Below are 14,855 nucleotides of genomic sequence, written 5' to 3'. Positions count from 1 at the left end.
GTTCCTGTGAAGTGTCATTAAGGTGCTATAAAAATGCAAGCTGTTATTCACATCACCTGCGGGGGGGGGGGGGGGGATGCAGAAAGACTGTTTTTGTTTTCTCCAATTGCCCATCCTTTTCATAAAGGCTGCAGATCTATAAAGGCATTTGATTACCTTGACATCTGCATTCTGCTTCATTAGTATCTCCACAGTATAGGACATTTCCTTCCAGGAGCTCTGCTTGCTTCTGGCTTTCTCTAGAAGTTCCTCTGCCTTTTGCTTGGGTTCAAGCCACTGGTTGGAATCCTTCAGCATTTCCTGTAGCTGTTGAGTGCGGGACTGTAACCGGTTCTGCACCTCATCCCATTGAGTTTGAACCTTTTCAACTGAAGGAAAATAGGAAAGAAAATTAAAATAAAAGGTTACATCAAAGACCAAGGTTACTTTTTTTACAGGGATGCAATCATCCAGCTATTGTGCAAAGGAAGCCCATTGCAATTAGCGTGCTGTGAAGTACTGATGGATCTTTCTGCTCCTGCACTCCGTTCATCACAAATATGAAAACAGATGGAAAGCCTGAATCTTTGCAACCTTGATATGCATCAATAAATAATGTAGGGTTGTCCTTTTAGCTGCTTCATAAGATAACATTAGTACTTAAATTTAAGAGCAAAGGCCACAAGATGTATGCAAGTGCATGCAATATAGCCATAAGCATATTTTGAAAGGAATAGCTCCATGTAGTCGAACAAGCTGAAGAGATTATTGTTTGAACATCATTTTTAAAAACTTCTTGGTTCCTGCCATGGTACACTAATAGAAGTTAATCATGTATCTGAGTTTCAAGTTTGCCTAACCCAATCACCTTGGCACTTAGGAAGAGGGGCACAGGGCTCCTAATCTTGCTTTTGTTGCCTGGATTATAAGGATTTAAGAAATGGGTTTTGCACCCAGCAAATACACACAACTGGACAGTGGGAGATTTAATGTTTGTGCGTGTGCTGTCAGCACTTGCTCTACTACTGCCTAACAATTAGAGAATTTAGCTGATTAATATTTAACTGGTGAGTAAGCTCTTAGGAACCTAATTCTTACCAAGTGAAATGTGCAAGGAGGAAACCACAACTATAGATCTACAGGTTATTTTAAATGGCATTTCAACTCTGAGGAGCATAGTGAGCAGAGTTGAATAGAACTTGGGTCCAAAATTTATGACTATCTTGGAGATTTCTAGGGGACACTTTTTAAATTGTAAAACAGAAATTGTGCTAAGGTCACCAAAATGAGCCACAGTTTCAGTTATTCTGATTTTCCAGGATCGAATTATTCAAGACAGGAAGGAAAAAGGTGCAAGGGCAAGAAAGGGAGTTGTGGCACCAGGCTTTTTTAAGCTAATCTGTTTGGCCAGTGGTTTATGTAAAATAAAAAAGACTGAAAAAGCTTTGTGCTGTAGTGGATATAGAATTACTTAAGAAAGTGCAGAGTGAGAAAAGGCCATATAACTCACCAAACTCTCTGCAGCCAGAGTTGATGTATGATTATTCTATCATTGAATCATGCACTACCTCCTATTCCCCTCATTTATGGATCACCAATTTCCTTCTTCTGAAAACAAGTCAAGATGTTGTATAATGACAGAATAATGCTGAAACTTGCTTCACACTGCTTTCAATTCCTTTAGAAAGGAGCTAGCACAGCCTAAGTCAACTACCATATCTGGAAGTTAACTCTACAGATCAACTATCCTGTGCGGTATTTTTTTCTTCCAATCTTGAAACAGCTTGAGATACTTCAATTTTCTACTGTGTCCTTTAATCCTTTGCCTAATCCAAGATAAATAGCTGCCTTACTTCCACCTCATCTATCCACATAACACATCGCCCCTCAGCCTTTTCTCCAGCAAAATTAAATTGTGTCACTTGAGCTTTTCTTCATAACTTAGTCCATGAGCACCCAAATCATCCTTGTTACTCTTCCCTGAACTCTTTTTAATTCATCTATGTTCTTTTTGAGGTTGGACAACCAAAACCACAGTGCAAACTTACTGCATAGCCAAGACAATAACGTAATGGGAAATCTGTACAGAACTATGTTCCAGCATATGAACCTGCTGAAATTTCTCTAATCTGGCAATTGTTCTTTGTGAAAGTACTTTTTATCAAGGTTCTCAATATAAAGGAATGAAACTGGAGAAGATACTGAGCAAACATGATGAGTCCTTCAAAGTAAGTTTATATTGAACATCTTTACTCCAAAACAATGCTTATGATGCTCTCTTAAAATGCTCAGGTCAATAGGCAATACTTCAACTTCCAACACCTTTTCCAGCTGCTCAGGAATTTGCTGGCCCTTTTCTCTGTTCTTTCATCATATTATCGAACTTCTCTCAGCATTGAACCCTGTCTATTCCTTTTCTGATGATTACATGCTCAACATAACATCCATTTTTTTCTCAACACAGTATTATTATATCTTGATCTCTTTCTTCCACGTTCTTTGATGGACAATAAAATCTTGTTTCAGTTTCTCAAAGAAGTTGTTGAGCATTGTGTCTGTTTTTTTGCAAAACAGAATATATCAGTTTAGTAATGAAATGGCCAGTGCCCACTCTGTGCAGGCAATGGTGACACAGTTAAGTTGATGAGGATAATTTTTTTGGTATCCCAGGTGGATTTGTTAGTGTGGGCCCCAACACCAACTGAAGGAGTCCTTTTCAAAACTAGTCCCACTGATCAGGGAAAGCTTTGGACCTGTATGTGCAAGATTCTTTAGCAGCCCTGCAGCTGTCAACCAAAGTTAAGCTTGTGTTGCCCTCTCTTCCCTCAAACACTAAATATGCCAAGTTGTTAACATTTGCCCCCCCCCCCACCCCCCAGAGGTTTGTGTTATGAAGACATTCTAATTAGTGTTGTAAAAGCTGATATTAATCATTCTACAATCGTTAAAATACATACTGCTGGCCTCTGATCTTTGCTCGTAATATTCTGCCAATCACAGAGATAATGGGGACGAGAGTGAGGAGAGAGGGACAAAAGTGAAAGTTGGGTTGACAATTGCATATATCCAGTGTTTCCAGCCTTTGTAGCAAAAGCTTGAGTATATTCTGAAGGGACGTTACTAGCAATTGTTTTCTTAACCACTGCACTTGACAATGAAAAGAGTATTTACTTTATGGATGGTTCAGCTTTAAAACTTTAAAAGAAAATCAATTTCTTTGCCATTGGGATTTATTAAATTAGCCAACAACCGCACAATGTACCTTTCAACATGCTGCTCTCTTGTAACTTATCTGACAACTGTGCAGTGACTCTGAAAATATTTAAATATTCCTAATTAAGTCGACCTCCAGTGGTAGTAAAGGGTAATTCATTTTGATTAAAATAGAGAAAAAAGGGGAGTGGGAAGGCTCTAATAGGTTTGCCCTGTTCACACAAAATGGATGAGAGAAACGGGCAGCCTATTTTCCTAGCTAAAAAATTGAGTGCTATGTAAAACGGGCTTGTTATGTTTTACTATGCGGTCACTTTGCTCACGCTTACCTATCAGCCAGTGAGTCGATTACAATATACAGCAGACACAGAGACCATTATGAAATGAAGCACATACTATTTATTTACACAAACAACAGAGCACTAACATGATGTGTGCTTCTCCAAACAGACCCTACCTCTAAACTAACATTAGCACGGTAGTCCGCGCTACACAGCTATTGGGTCTTACAGTCATGTGGTCAATCTGATCACATTCTCTTAAAGGCGTATTATACCTCAGATTACCACGGGGCTGCTCATTTGTTATCACCCATTTTGTATAATCAGTAAAGAGCAATTTGGTGCCCAAGGTGTGGTACCATTACGTGACTATTCAGCAAGAAACAATATAGTCCATAATTTAAATGTTCCTACACCAAGATTATAACCTAAGGCAGGATTTAATGCATTGTACAGTTGGCGGCATTTTAGTTTTATTGGTAATTGCTAATTATAGTGAATAAGGTAAATTTAGTAATTCTCTGTCCCAGTGAGAAGCCACGCTTGAAAGGAGCACAAATCAGAGAACAGCAGCGAGAGTATTGTAACCTATCTCCACCCACACTCTGAGAACAGTTCCTCAGCTCAAGTATCAGAATTATTTCATATTTTTAATCCTTGCCCAATAATTTATACACTAAGCATAACACATTATCATTGACATAATTGCTCACATTATGCTGCTTTCATAGTATAATTACAAAAGAGTGGAGGAAATATTTTTAATAAGGAAAAATTAAACAAACAGCCCAGTTTCTTACAAACATTAATATAAGCATAATCAAACCTGACTTCATCACTAACATATGGTTATTGCAATCTCACATTCCATTGACACACAGCCACTGTCATTAACACATAGAGAAGTTTGACTAGTGGTAAGTAGATGGAAGTTTAATTAAGGATGCAATAATATTAAAGGCATTTCTTTTCCATTTTCATCTTTTTTTCTGCCATGACTTAATAAGCCTTTATTCCAATTGTTCTGCCATGTCTTTTGTGTTGTCCCCAATGGGTTTCCAAATGGGAATCCCTATCTGAGCTCTTTGGAGGAAGATGATAAGGACCAGTAAAGGGGTGAGCAGCAGGGAAGGTTGCACTAGAACAAAAACAAAAATAGCTGGAAAAACTCAGCAGGTCTGACAGCATCAGCGGAGAGGAATACAGTTAATGTTTCGAGTCCATATGACTCTTCATCAGAACTTACGGACTCAAAACGCTAACTGTATTTCTCTCCACAGATGCTGTCAGACCTGCTGAGTTTTTCCAGCTATTTTTGTTTTTGTTTCAGATTTCCAGCATCCACAGTATTTTGCTTTTATCTTAAAGTTGCATTAGAGGTGCTTGTGGCCACCTGCTAGTACCATCACATCTATATCTCCTGGTAGGAATGTACATTCCTCTCCTTGGGACAGAATTAGTGCATCTGGAGCTTCCTGTTCCTAAAGAAAACTAGGACAGCAGACACATTGGAACAAATAAGATATGTAAATCTCTGACTGACAGTATAGTTGCATGCTTCCTGAAAGAAACCAATAACACATTATGGCTATCAATGATGTTGCATGAAATAAGTTTTCTAATTGGCTGCACTCTCAAAGATACCAGACAACCACTGTCAGACCTACCTAGCGCTATTTTTGAGAGACAGATATAGCACTGTAGCACTTGCTGCTGGAATACTGCAGTTAACATGCAGCAGGCCTCACACGACCAGTGACAGTAATGGTCACCTGTGGAATAAGGCCTTCTTCCATTTTCTCACAGGCATGCCTGTGAGAATGCTGATTAATGCTGATTAATAGGGATGGTGATCTGGCTTAACAAACAGGGTCAACCCTCCCCATATAGCATTTCTTCAGCAACCATCAATAGGGAGTTTTAGGTGTTGAGCTGCTTCATCACTTGCTACACATGCCTATGCATAGGGTTTCCTTTACTTCATTTTTCCCATTTATTCACTTCTTAGCCCTCTCCCACTACAAACTTGACAAGCCTGAAATACTTTTTTCAGACTTTCGCAAGGCTCCAAAAATTTATGTCCACCTATTCTGACACTTCCTGTAAATTGTCTGGATCCTTTTAAATTTCACTTGCATTCCATTTTCTGTGCCCCACACACATCCAAATTAGCAACTGAAGCTATGCATGTTTATGATAACAAGTTGTCCACAGAAAATCAGGATAACTCATTAAAACAATTATACATAATTATCCAAAGGTCAACTAATTATCATAACTATTTACAGCACATTGCAATGCACTTATAACCACTTCAGAGCAAATAGCACCTGTAACAGAAAATCTACCTTAGACTTAACAAACTCACACTGCCATTAACACAAAGGTAATCTTATCTAACTTTCTCACTAAAACAGAGACATTAAAATCTCTCATTGCTCCAACAGACAATCAAAATTTCCAATGACATTATCAGACAGAAGGGCTAAAATTCAACTTTGCATGGGTGCAAAACAGGAGGCAATGGTTTGGTCACTGACTATACCTTTGTCTGGATTTTCTTTTGACTGACTTCATTCAATAGAAAGTAAAATCCTGTGGGATGTAAAATGGACCCCAATCCAGTCCCATCCAGGTTTTACCCTCGTGATGTTAAATTTTATCCCAGACACTCCAATCTTCTCACTAGTTTCAATAACCAGGCACTTCAACCTGATAAAGATATCAAAATTTGAACCCAATATTGATATCATCGCACTACGATCCTCCAACCTCATATTGTTCTCCACACAGATGTCATAACACCACACAGCCATTTCCTCATACATTACAATCTCATATGGTCATTCCATATTGCCAAAATAGCCACTTAACACTTCTCATTTCCCTGCATATTTTGACAACAGCTTCAAGTAGTATAACTTCAACTTTCAAATTCTCTATGACCTCACCCTTCCCCACCTCTGTAACTGCTCTAATCCTACAGCCCTCCTAGATAATTGTGCTCCTCTAATTATGGCCTTCCGAGAATCTCTGATTTTAATCACTCCAACACCGACAACAATGCTTTCAGCTCCTAAGGTTCAAAGCTTTAGAATTCCCTCCCTCTCCGCCTCTCTTCTCTCCTTTAAGAAGCTCGTTAAAATCTACCTTTTTCACCATGTTTTTGGTCGTCAGCCTAATATCTCCTTACGTGGCTCGGTGTCAAATTTTGTACTATAACTGTTCTGTGAAGAATCTTGGGAAGTTTTACTACTTAAAGATGCTATCTAAATACAAATTGTTAACTGATTGCAAAAGACTGGATTTTCTGTTGAAGTAATCAATGACTGCTCTGAATGCAAAATCCTGAATTTGGAGCTTTTTCTCATGGCATCAGAATAATAGAAACAAGCAAGCACTGGGTTGTGTACAACAGCCACTGCACTCCAAAAGTAATTCACTACAGTTAATATAAATTGGCCTTGGTAGGTGTTAACAGGGTATTACAGGTCTCAAAATGGAATCCACAGCCTTAAAACTCCATGGACCCAAACAATGTGTTCGGTGACATTTTGAAAGAGATCTACAACCAGGTGCCCAAAGTTTCAGATAGTTGGCTCCTTTTAATAAGTGGTAAGACACTGATTGCCATTTTAGGTCAGAATTGGTTGGCTTGTATGTAGTGTACATTTCAATTAGTTTCATGGGCAACAGAGCCAAAGAGATCCAGCAAATATACTGAGGGTTTAAGGAACTGGCTGTGGGGGCAATGGAAATTTGTGGGAGTGTGAATCCCAGGGTAGGTCACAAGGGATCAGTGAGTGAGGAACTCCAGTGAAGGGTTCAGTGTATTATACTGGGATCAATGGGTGTAAATCATGAAATTTGAAGCGCAAAAATGACTTAATTCCTGCTACCCTCATATATCCAATTTGTGATTACAATCACAACCCTTCCCTCACTTGGGTACAAGTGCTAGTTGGTCGTCTAAATGTCAAAATCAACCCCACACAGAGTGAAGCACTTTGCAATATTTCAATTACATCATAGGGAACACTGTATAAATGTGAGTATTGTCACTAATTAAACATTTTTGGAGCGCATAGTATGTTAAAGAGGTGGTAACTGGAGCCTGGAGTGTCAATGGAACAGATGCCTCATGTGGCAGTGAAAGACAAAGAGTAAAACGCAGAAACAGAAAAAGCTGGAAACACTCAATATGCAAATCAATTTCTATGAGGAGAGCAGGTAACTGAATGTAAGCCATTTGGATGTAAGCCATTTGTCAGAACAGGATGAAATACCCAAGTAAAAAGGAAATGGTGCACAGATGATTCTTCTTCCCCTCCTGTGCAAGTGAGTAGGTGTGTGTTTTCACAGACCCTGCACTTCATTCATTTCTGCTGAGGGTCAGTACCTGAAATGAATCGATTTTCTTCACAGATGCAGACCGATGTGCTGAGCTTTTTGATTTTATGTTCTTTCTTTCAGATTTCCAGCATCTACAATTTTTCTTTTTGATTTTTGTTTACATGAAGACTCCAATGGCTCACCATTCTCTATGCTGTTACTGGCAATGGTTTGCAACTATCCTATTAAAAGTTAAGCTATTTCCACATCCTCAGAAATGATGAAACAACCTCTCTTTGGTTCCACTGGAGAAATGAATTTCGTGGATGCCAGACTGTAATTAAGTCTTCATTGACAAGGCCATATTTAATAAGCTTATCAAAGGCCATTTAGAACATGGCATATGCTACTCAGCAGGTCTGCTTATTTACAAAAGGTTTAATTTGTTGAAAATTTCATTTGAAAATGAAACATGAAAATAATTAATATATCATACGATTTCCCCCAAAATATAATTCAAAAGCTATTAATGTTAATGAATAGGAGAGCTGCTGTGGGTATCCTAATATTTTTGAATTTACTGATGCATTGGGCATTATGGTCACTGTGACATCCCTAATCTACAGTTATCTGGAACTCATTACTTATCTAATGAAGTGTAACATGAAAGACTATAATAGTTTTTGCAGCTTATAAAATTGCCCTGCTCAGCTTTTCAGCCAGCCATATAATTTGCTAAATAGTGCAGGTCTGTATTTCCACATTGCAGCAATATCATTATAGACTGGGAGGAGCTTGCTACCAATCATTCAAAACAGCGATAACTTGTACATCAAGCTGCATCGCACTCTCAGTCCAAACACCTTAATGATGAAGTAGAGCAGCCTCAGAGAAGGAAAATAAAGGAAGCAAATCCAGCACTCTAGATCCCACTATGCCATGGAACATTCTGCCCACATGCCCAAAGATCTGCAGGTCGAGAATCGGTCTGTTCAGTCATATGAAGACCCATGGCAGAAACGTGTGCCCTTGAAGACCAGCCAGTGACAACAATTTCCACACTTTACGAATGGTGAGGGGAATATCAATCAACCAGGGTTTAGTTTTCTGGCTGCTATCCCAAGACTGCACTGTTTTGTGGGCACAGAGCAAGGGTATGATTGGGCATTGCTTTGTTCTCACCCCTAGATACATAGCTGACTGACATTCACAGGCAAGATCCATATGGTTACTTGGCTAAGATGCCAGAGAGATGCTCTCACCTGTGGAGCTGCACCCTAGCATGAAGAGGGCAAAGGGAGGGGAGGGTTTTGATTTTTGGCAAGAAGAGTTAACTGCTAATTGGAGTCACTGGCCTCCTTTAAATGGAACCAGCAAACTGTGGAGAGCCAAACAAGCATCCCATTACAGTCATGGGTTCAGAATGGCCAATATTGGGTTGCACTGAGCATAGTAAGTACATTGAGGAGGTTATGATCATGTTGGAGTGGGTGGCGGGTTGAGGACTGTCCTGGGGCAGTACAAGCCCACATTACTTTGTGGGGCCTGAAGGATTTCACACTTTTCATGGCTGGACCTTTTCAGTTCTATCAGTTGTGAAAATGGTTCCAATGTACAGTGCACCTCTGAATATTTCCAATCTAAAATGGCATTCATGGTCTGAGACTCCTGATTTACACACTGTAATGAGCCCACTGACTGAAACAGGTGGGTGTTTTGAGTGCCCAGCAATAGGCCCCTTTAAAGTGGCACTTCATCAGAGTGAACAGGGAAATAAGGTTAGTGACCCCACTTTGAGGCCATTAACACCAGACCAACCAAGTGACAATTGACCCCAGTGTCAGAAAGAAAGGAGGGCAAAAGGGAAGAAAAATTGAATTAAACTAAATGAAGCTGGCATCAGTACTTTGCAAGAATCAGAAAAACCAGGAATCATTTTGCTGCTATTTTTGTGCTGCTATTTTTGTTGTATCCATTGGGTTTCTGACAGGAGTGGACAATTCTTGTTGTTACACAATGGTGCCAACAGCCTGATAAACAGAATTCCCTGCTCTTGGTTAGGAAGACGCATCTGGCATCAGACAGATATCCTGTGAACATTCAAGGAGAGGAGTGCAAAGCAAACACCCTATGATTGAATGGGCTCTCTGTGATGGAATTTTAAATTTCTTTTTGAGGTATCATTCAGTCCTAGCAATAGTGGACACCTGTTATATATGGATATACCTTAAATCCAGTGTGGCCATGGTAATAACAGAAAACATAGCTTATGCTGTCAGTCTATCATTAGATCTTATTTGGTTATTAAGTCTGCCCTTATTTGAGTGAGCACTTCCAACATTAGTAGAAGTGACACTGGATGAGTGATACAGGCCAGCAAATTGGACAGGAACTGGTAGGACAGATTCTGGTTCTGTTTTCCATCCCTGCTTGCCTAAGTTATACTAGAAAAGGTGTGCAATTTCAGAGGAAAATCCTATCCAATGTTGCTATTTTGAATGGATTTCAATGAACATCATGGTCTGAATTTTTAGAACTTCACACATTTTAGTTGGGCCTCATCTCCTCTATTGCCCATGGAAATGACGGGACAGCACACAGCACACCCTCTACTTCAACCATTTCCAACCCAAAATGGCAATCATGGTTAAAGAACCCTGATTTGCAGGCTGTAATGAATGCACTGCCAATATCTCAATCATCTAAAAGATTTGGGGCACAAAACTAATTTGGATTAATCAGTAAGCCAGTGGAGAAAAAAGAACACACTTGCATTCATGTGGTGTCTTCACATTAGGACCTCTCAAAGAGCTTTGCAACCAATGAATTGTTTTTAAAGTACAGTTGCTGTTGTCATCACTGCCACAAACAGCCAAAAATATGAGCCACCTGTTTCTGATGGTGTAGTGAAGGGACAAATGTGGGCCAGGGTATCAGGAGAACTTACTGTCAACTGATGTACTCTGACAGTCCTAAAGTAAAAACTGAATGCATTAAAAAAATCTGATGAAAAATTATAAGCATTGATTTGTCAGGAGCTGACTAAAATGAATACAATAGTTTAATAAACACTTTTGATGCACAGATTAGTGCCATATAAGGCAAGCAAGTTTGGCAAAACAGACAGCAGCAAACAAAACATTGTGTGTGACTCAGCTGCTCTTGCACAACAAGTGAAATACCTGACTATCCCCTGTTGTAATATGCTTTTAAGGGATATCAGCATGACATCACTAGAAGGGAAGTGTGTCATGCGGTCCAGTCTTAGTTTCACTTTTGCTCTGAGCAGTGCACCGCCGAGCTCTGGTGTCTTCAAGGTTTCTATGTTCTCATGTGCCTATTCTAAATAAATTAACCCACAACATGTTTACCCAATCCCTTCTTGTGATTGTGCCTATATCATTATAATATCACAACATCCCCAGTCTCCCAGTCTATGGAAAATATCAAAATTTTTCAAGTACCAACATTTAAGGACTAAGCGTGTGTTGTTTTAAGAGTCTGCCTCTCCAACAGATCAGCAGGACAAACATATGAACAAGGAGCAGGTGTAGGCCATTCGGCCCCTCGATCCTGCTCTGCCATTTAATAAGATCATGGCCTATCTGATAGTTTCCTCAAATCTGCATCCAGCCTACCCCTGATATATCCCCTTGCTTACCAAGAATCTATCCACTTCTGTCTTAAAAATATTTAAAGACTCTGCTTCCACCGTCTTTTCAGGAAGAGAGTTCCAAAGACTCACGACCCTCTGAGTGAAAAAATGTCACCTCACCTCTGTTTTAAATGGGCAACCCCTTATTTTTAAACAGTGACCCCTAATTCTAGATTCTCCTACAAGAGGAAACATCCTCTCCACAGCCACCCTATCTTATACTCTTCTAAACTCCTGCGGATACAAGCCTTGCCTGTCCAACCTTTCCTCATAAGACAACCATTCCAGGTACTCATCTGGTAAACCTTCTCTGAACCGCTTTCAATACATTTACATCCTTCCTTAAATAAGCAGACCAATACTGTACACAGTACTACAGATGTGGTCTCACCAGTGCTCTGTGTAACTGAAGCATAACCTCTCTACTTTTGTATTCAATTCCCATCGCAATAAATAATAACATTCTATTGGCTTTCCTAATTATAATTCAAAAACATTCTGTATGAGTTCTGAATTGGCTGGAAAGACAAGCCTAAATTTTACGTTTGGCCAAAATGCAAGCAGGTATTGGCCACAGGTGATTTGTAGTCAGCCACCTGCTGAGAAATGGGTTAAAACGCAATGCGTGAATGAGGAGGGGCACGTTAGTATGGACGATGAGGAAGAAAATGCTAACTGGAAAGTAAGGGCACACCAAACTTCCCGTGTAAAGCCTAGTGCCAGGATTTTATGGCCCTGCCACAGCATGTCTCCCCCCAGCAGATGCGGTGAGCCATTTAAATCTCCATTCAGTTCAGCGGGGCCGTAATATCCCGCCAGGTGGGAGGGGCCATAAAATCCTGGCCCAGGGATCCTTTAATAGAATACTTCTATAGCAGGTTGATGATCACATAAAGGATTCTTGCTCTATTTCTCTTTCCCACATCTGTCCACCTGAATACCACCTGAAAATCAGGTAGTAGGAAGAGGCAAGTTCAGATTACATAATCTAGACAGACTTGTAGTTTTTTTTCGCCACTTGGCAACAATTAACCCAACCTAAGTAATGTAAAAACAGGAAAACATTTGAGATGGTTGTTGCAAATTTCCAAATCTAAGCATGACAGTTTTGCAGCATTTGAACATCTCATGCAGCATCTCAACACAAGAAATTTAAGAAGCATATCTATACTTAACACAATATATTTATTTGTATTAAATGCCATTTTAGTTTGTGTTTAAAATGTCCACCCTACACTTTGAAACAGGCATTCAAGAGCCAACAACTGTTCCTGATCTGGTTGTCACTTTACTCCAAACAGTTCATTAATAGTGAATCACTGCAACAAAAAGAATGACAGAGCTTCCTACGCACAGGCGTAATCGGAAATTTTGCAAACAGATAAACAATTTTGTACTATTATTGCATCCACTTTACTGGCCTTTAGTACAGTAGACTGCTGGAGTAATCGCAGTCAATCAAGAAATCAAAGGCAGCTATAAATGGAATAAAATGCCTACTCTGAGAAAAAAGTTATATCCAATCATCTACAGCTAAAATTACACAGCGAGCAGAAATGAATACAAGTAGATCCATAATGGCTTTGAATTTCCAATTTCCTCTCTTAATAGATTGATTCACTTCATTGCTGCTGAATGTGTAGGGTCTGTGACACTTCCTGGTAACTAAGGGACAGATGGCAGGATTGAAGACATATTGCTGGGTCTCAGCTCTGTTTGCACTAGGCCTGCATTTCTTCAGGTAAACTGGACAGGGCACTGAAACACATGGCAGCTCTTAATGCCATGAAGATGATGTAGCAGGAAGGTCATAACACCTTTCACTCTCTTTTCCGAAAAATCTGCTGGGTAGGCACTTTGTAAAAACTTCCACTTATATACTTGCTGCCACGATCTCAGGATGTCCTAAAGCAACTTATAACTTAGGGAGTACTTTTGAAGTGAGTCACTTTTTTGATTTAAGAAACATGGCAGCCAATTTGTGCATGGCAAGATCCCACAGACAGCAACATAATAATAACCAGGCCATCTGTTTTAGTGATGTTGATTGAGGGGAAAAGGCTGCAAAACAGGACAATGTCAGAAAATGGGGTGTGGAATCACAATGTGTAATTAACCTGCACATGTTGCTGCTCATACTGGCAGGAAGCAAACTTAGTACTGCCTGCACATTTACATGATCTCAACACTAAATATTCTGAGCAAGGGTGCAAAATTGCAAGAGGCTAGCATAAGTTAAAGCTAGCCTGCACTATTAAGCAGAGGTGCATTTTGACTGGAGCAGGTGCTGCAAGTGGATGGAGAAGAGTGTCTGACCTGCAAAAAGAGTGACTATTGGCACAATGTGGGAGCAAGTGGGCTGCAATGCTCTCTGATGCTGCACTGAAGACCTTGGTACAGCGGGTAGAGATGAGGAGAGTATTGCTCTATCCATAGGTAACTAGGAGACCTTCTAGACAGACACTGCAAAGACAATGGGAACAGATAACCACTGTGGTCAATGCCAGCAGCCTAGCTCTGAGGACCTGGATGCAGTGTTAAAAAAAGAAGTTCAATGACCTCATGAGTGGTCACGGACAGTGAACGCACTTTCAATTACCATTTCCCACCAGTTGCATCACAGACGCTATTCAATACAGCACACCACTCATCCTCACCTACCATCAATCTTCATCAATCACAACTCATACCTGACATTCATAGTCTCACCTCGCCTTCATGTACTTAGCTCTGCTGCAAGCCGCAAACCCACATCTCACAGCTCACACACAGTCACATATTCAAGCAAGACAATTACACCATCTAAACATATGACAGTTCACTCACTGATAGACTTTCCTCTCTTTTGCAGAATGAGGTGACACACAACTGAAGGCAGCAGGAGCTAATCAGTGGGGGCAAGCACAGCTGCATGTCTTCACCCCAATGGAATAGAGGATGCCCATCATCAACGGAGCAGCCTTGACTGAGGCCATGGCCAGCGGCAGGTCTGAAAGCATTGCAGCTTATTGTGTGCTCATACTTAAACTTCTTCCTCATGTCCACTTCTCCCTCATCCCACAATCTCTTCAGATATAAAAGTTGCTGATGGGTCAAATATACAGTTCTTGGTTTCCCCACTGCCCCACGCCCCACTCCCCCATTCCCTCTTTGCAACCCTGCTCTTGTGCCTTTCTCCTTTCAAATAGCCAAGAGCTGCAACCTGGCCAGCCAATGGTAGAAGAGAAGGTTGTGGAATACCAGGAAAACAATGACAAGAAGAAACACTGTCACATGATCTCACACTTGCAGCCACCAGCTCAGATATTGACATGTCTCTTGGTTTAGAGGCAAGCTGACGGGTGGGACCTGCATGTGGTAAGATGCCAGGCATGAATGGCCTGCAGGCAGGGCAG

The 14,855-nt window shown here is 40.3% G+C and overlaps 1 protein-coding gene across 1 annotated transcript in view; it reads right to left on the bottom strand.

The window, feature by feature from the left end:
- Positions 1 to 14,855, bottom strand: part of dmd (dystrophin) — a 1,748,406-nt gene that overhangs the window by 392,793 nt on the left and 1,340,758 nt on the right. The window contains exon 52 of the mRNA XM_041212034.1: positions 157 to 368. Coding sequence (XP_041067968.1) covers positions 157 to 368 — 212 coding nt within the window. The remainder of the gene's footprint in view (positions 1 to 156; positions 369 to 14,855) is intronic.

This window comes from Carcharodon carcharias, chromosome 18 (assembly GCF_017639515.1).
Source record: "Carcharodon carcharias isolate sCarCar2 chromosome 18, sCarCar2.pri, whole genome shotgun sequence".
In the NCBI taxonomy this organism is placed as follows: domain Eukaryota; kingdom Metazoa; phylum Chordata; class Chondrichthyes; order Lamniformes; family Lamnidae; genus Carcharodon; species Carcharodon carcharias.
Note: the sequence above shows the minus strand (reverse complement) of the source record. Positions and strands in the feature narration are given on the sequence as shown.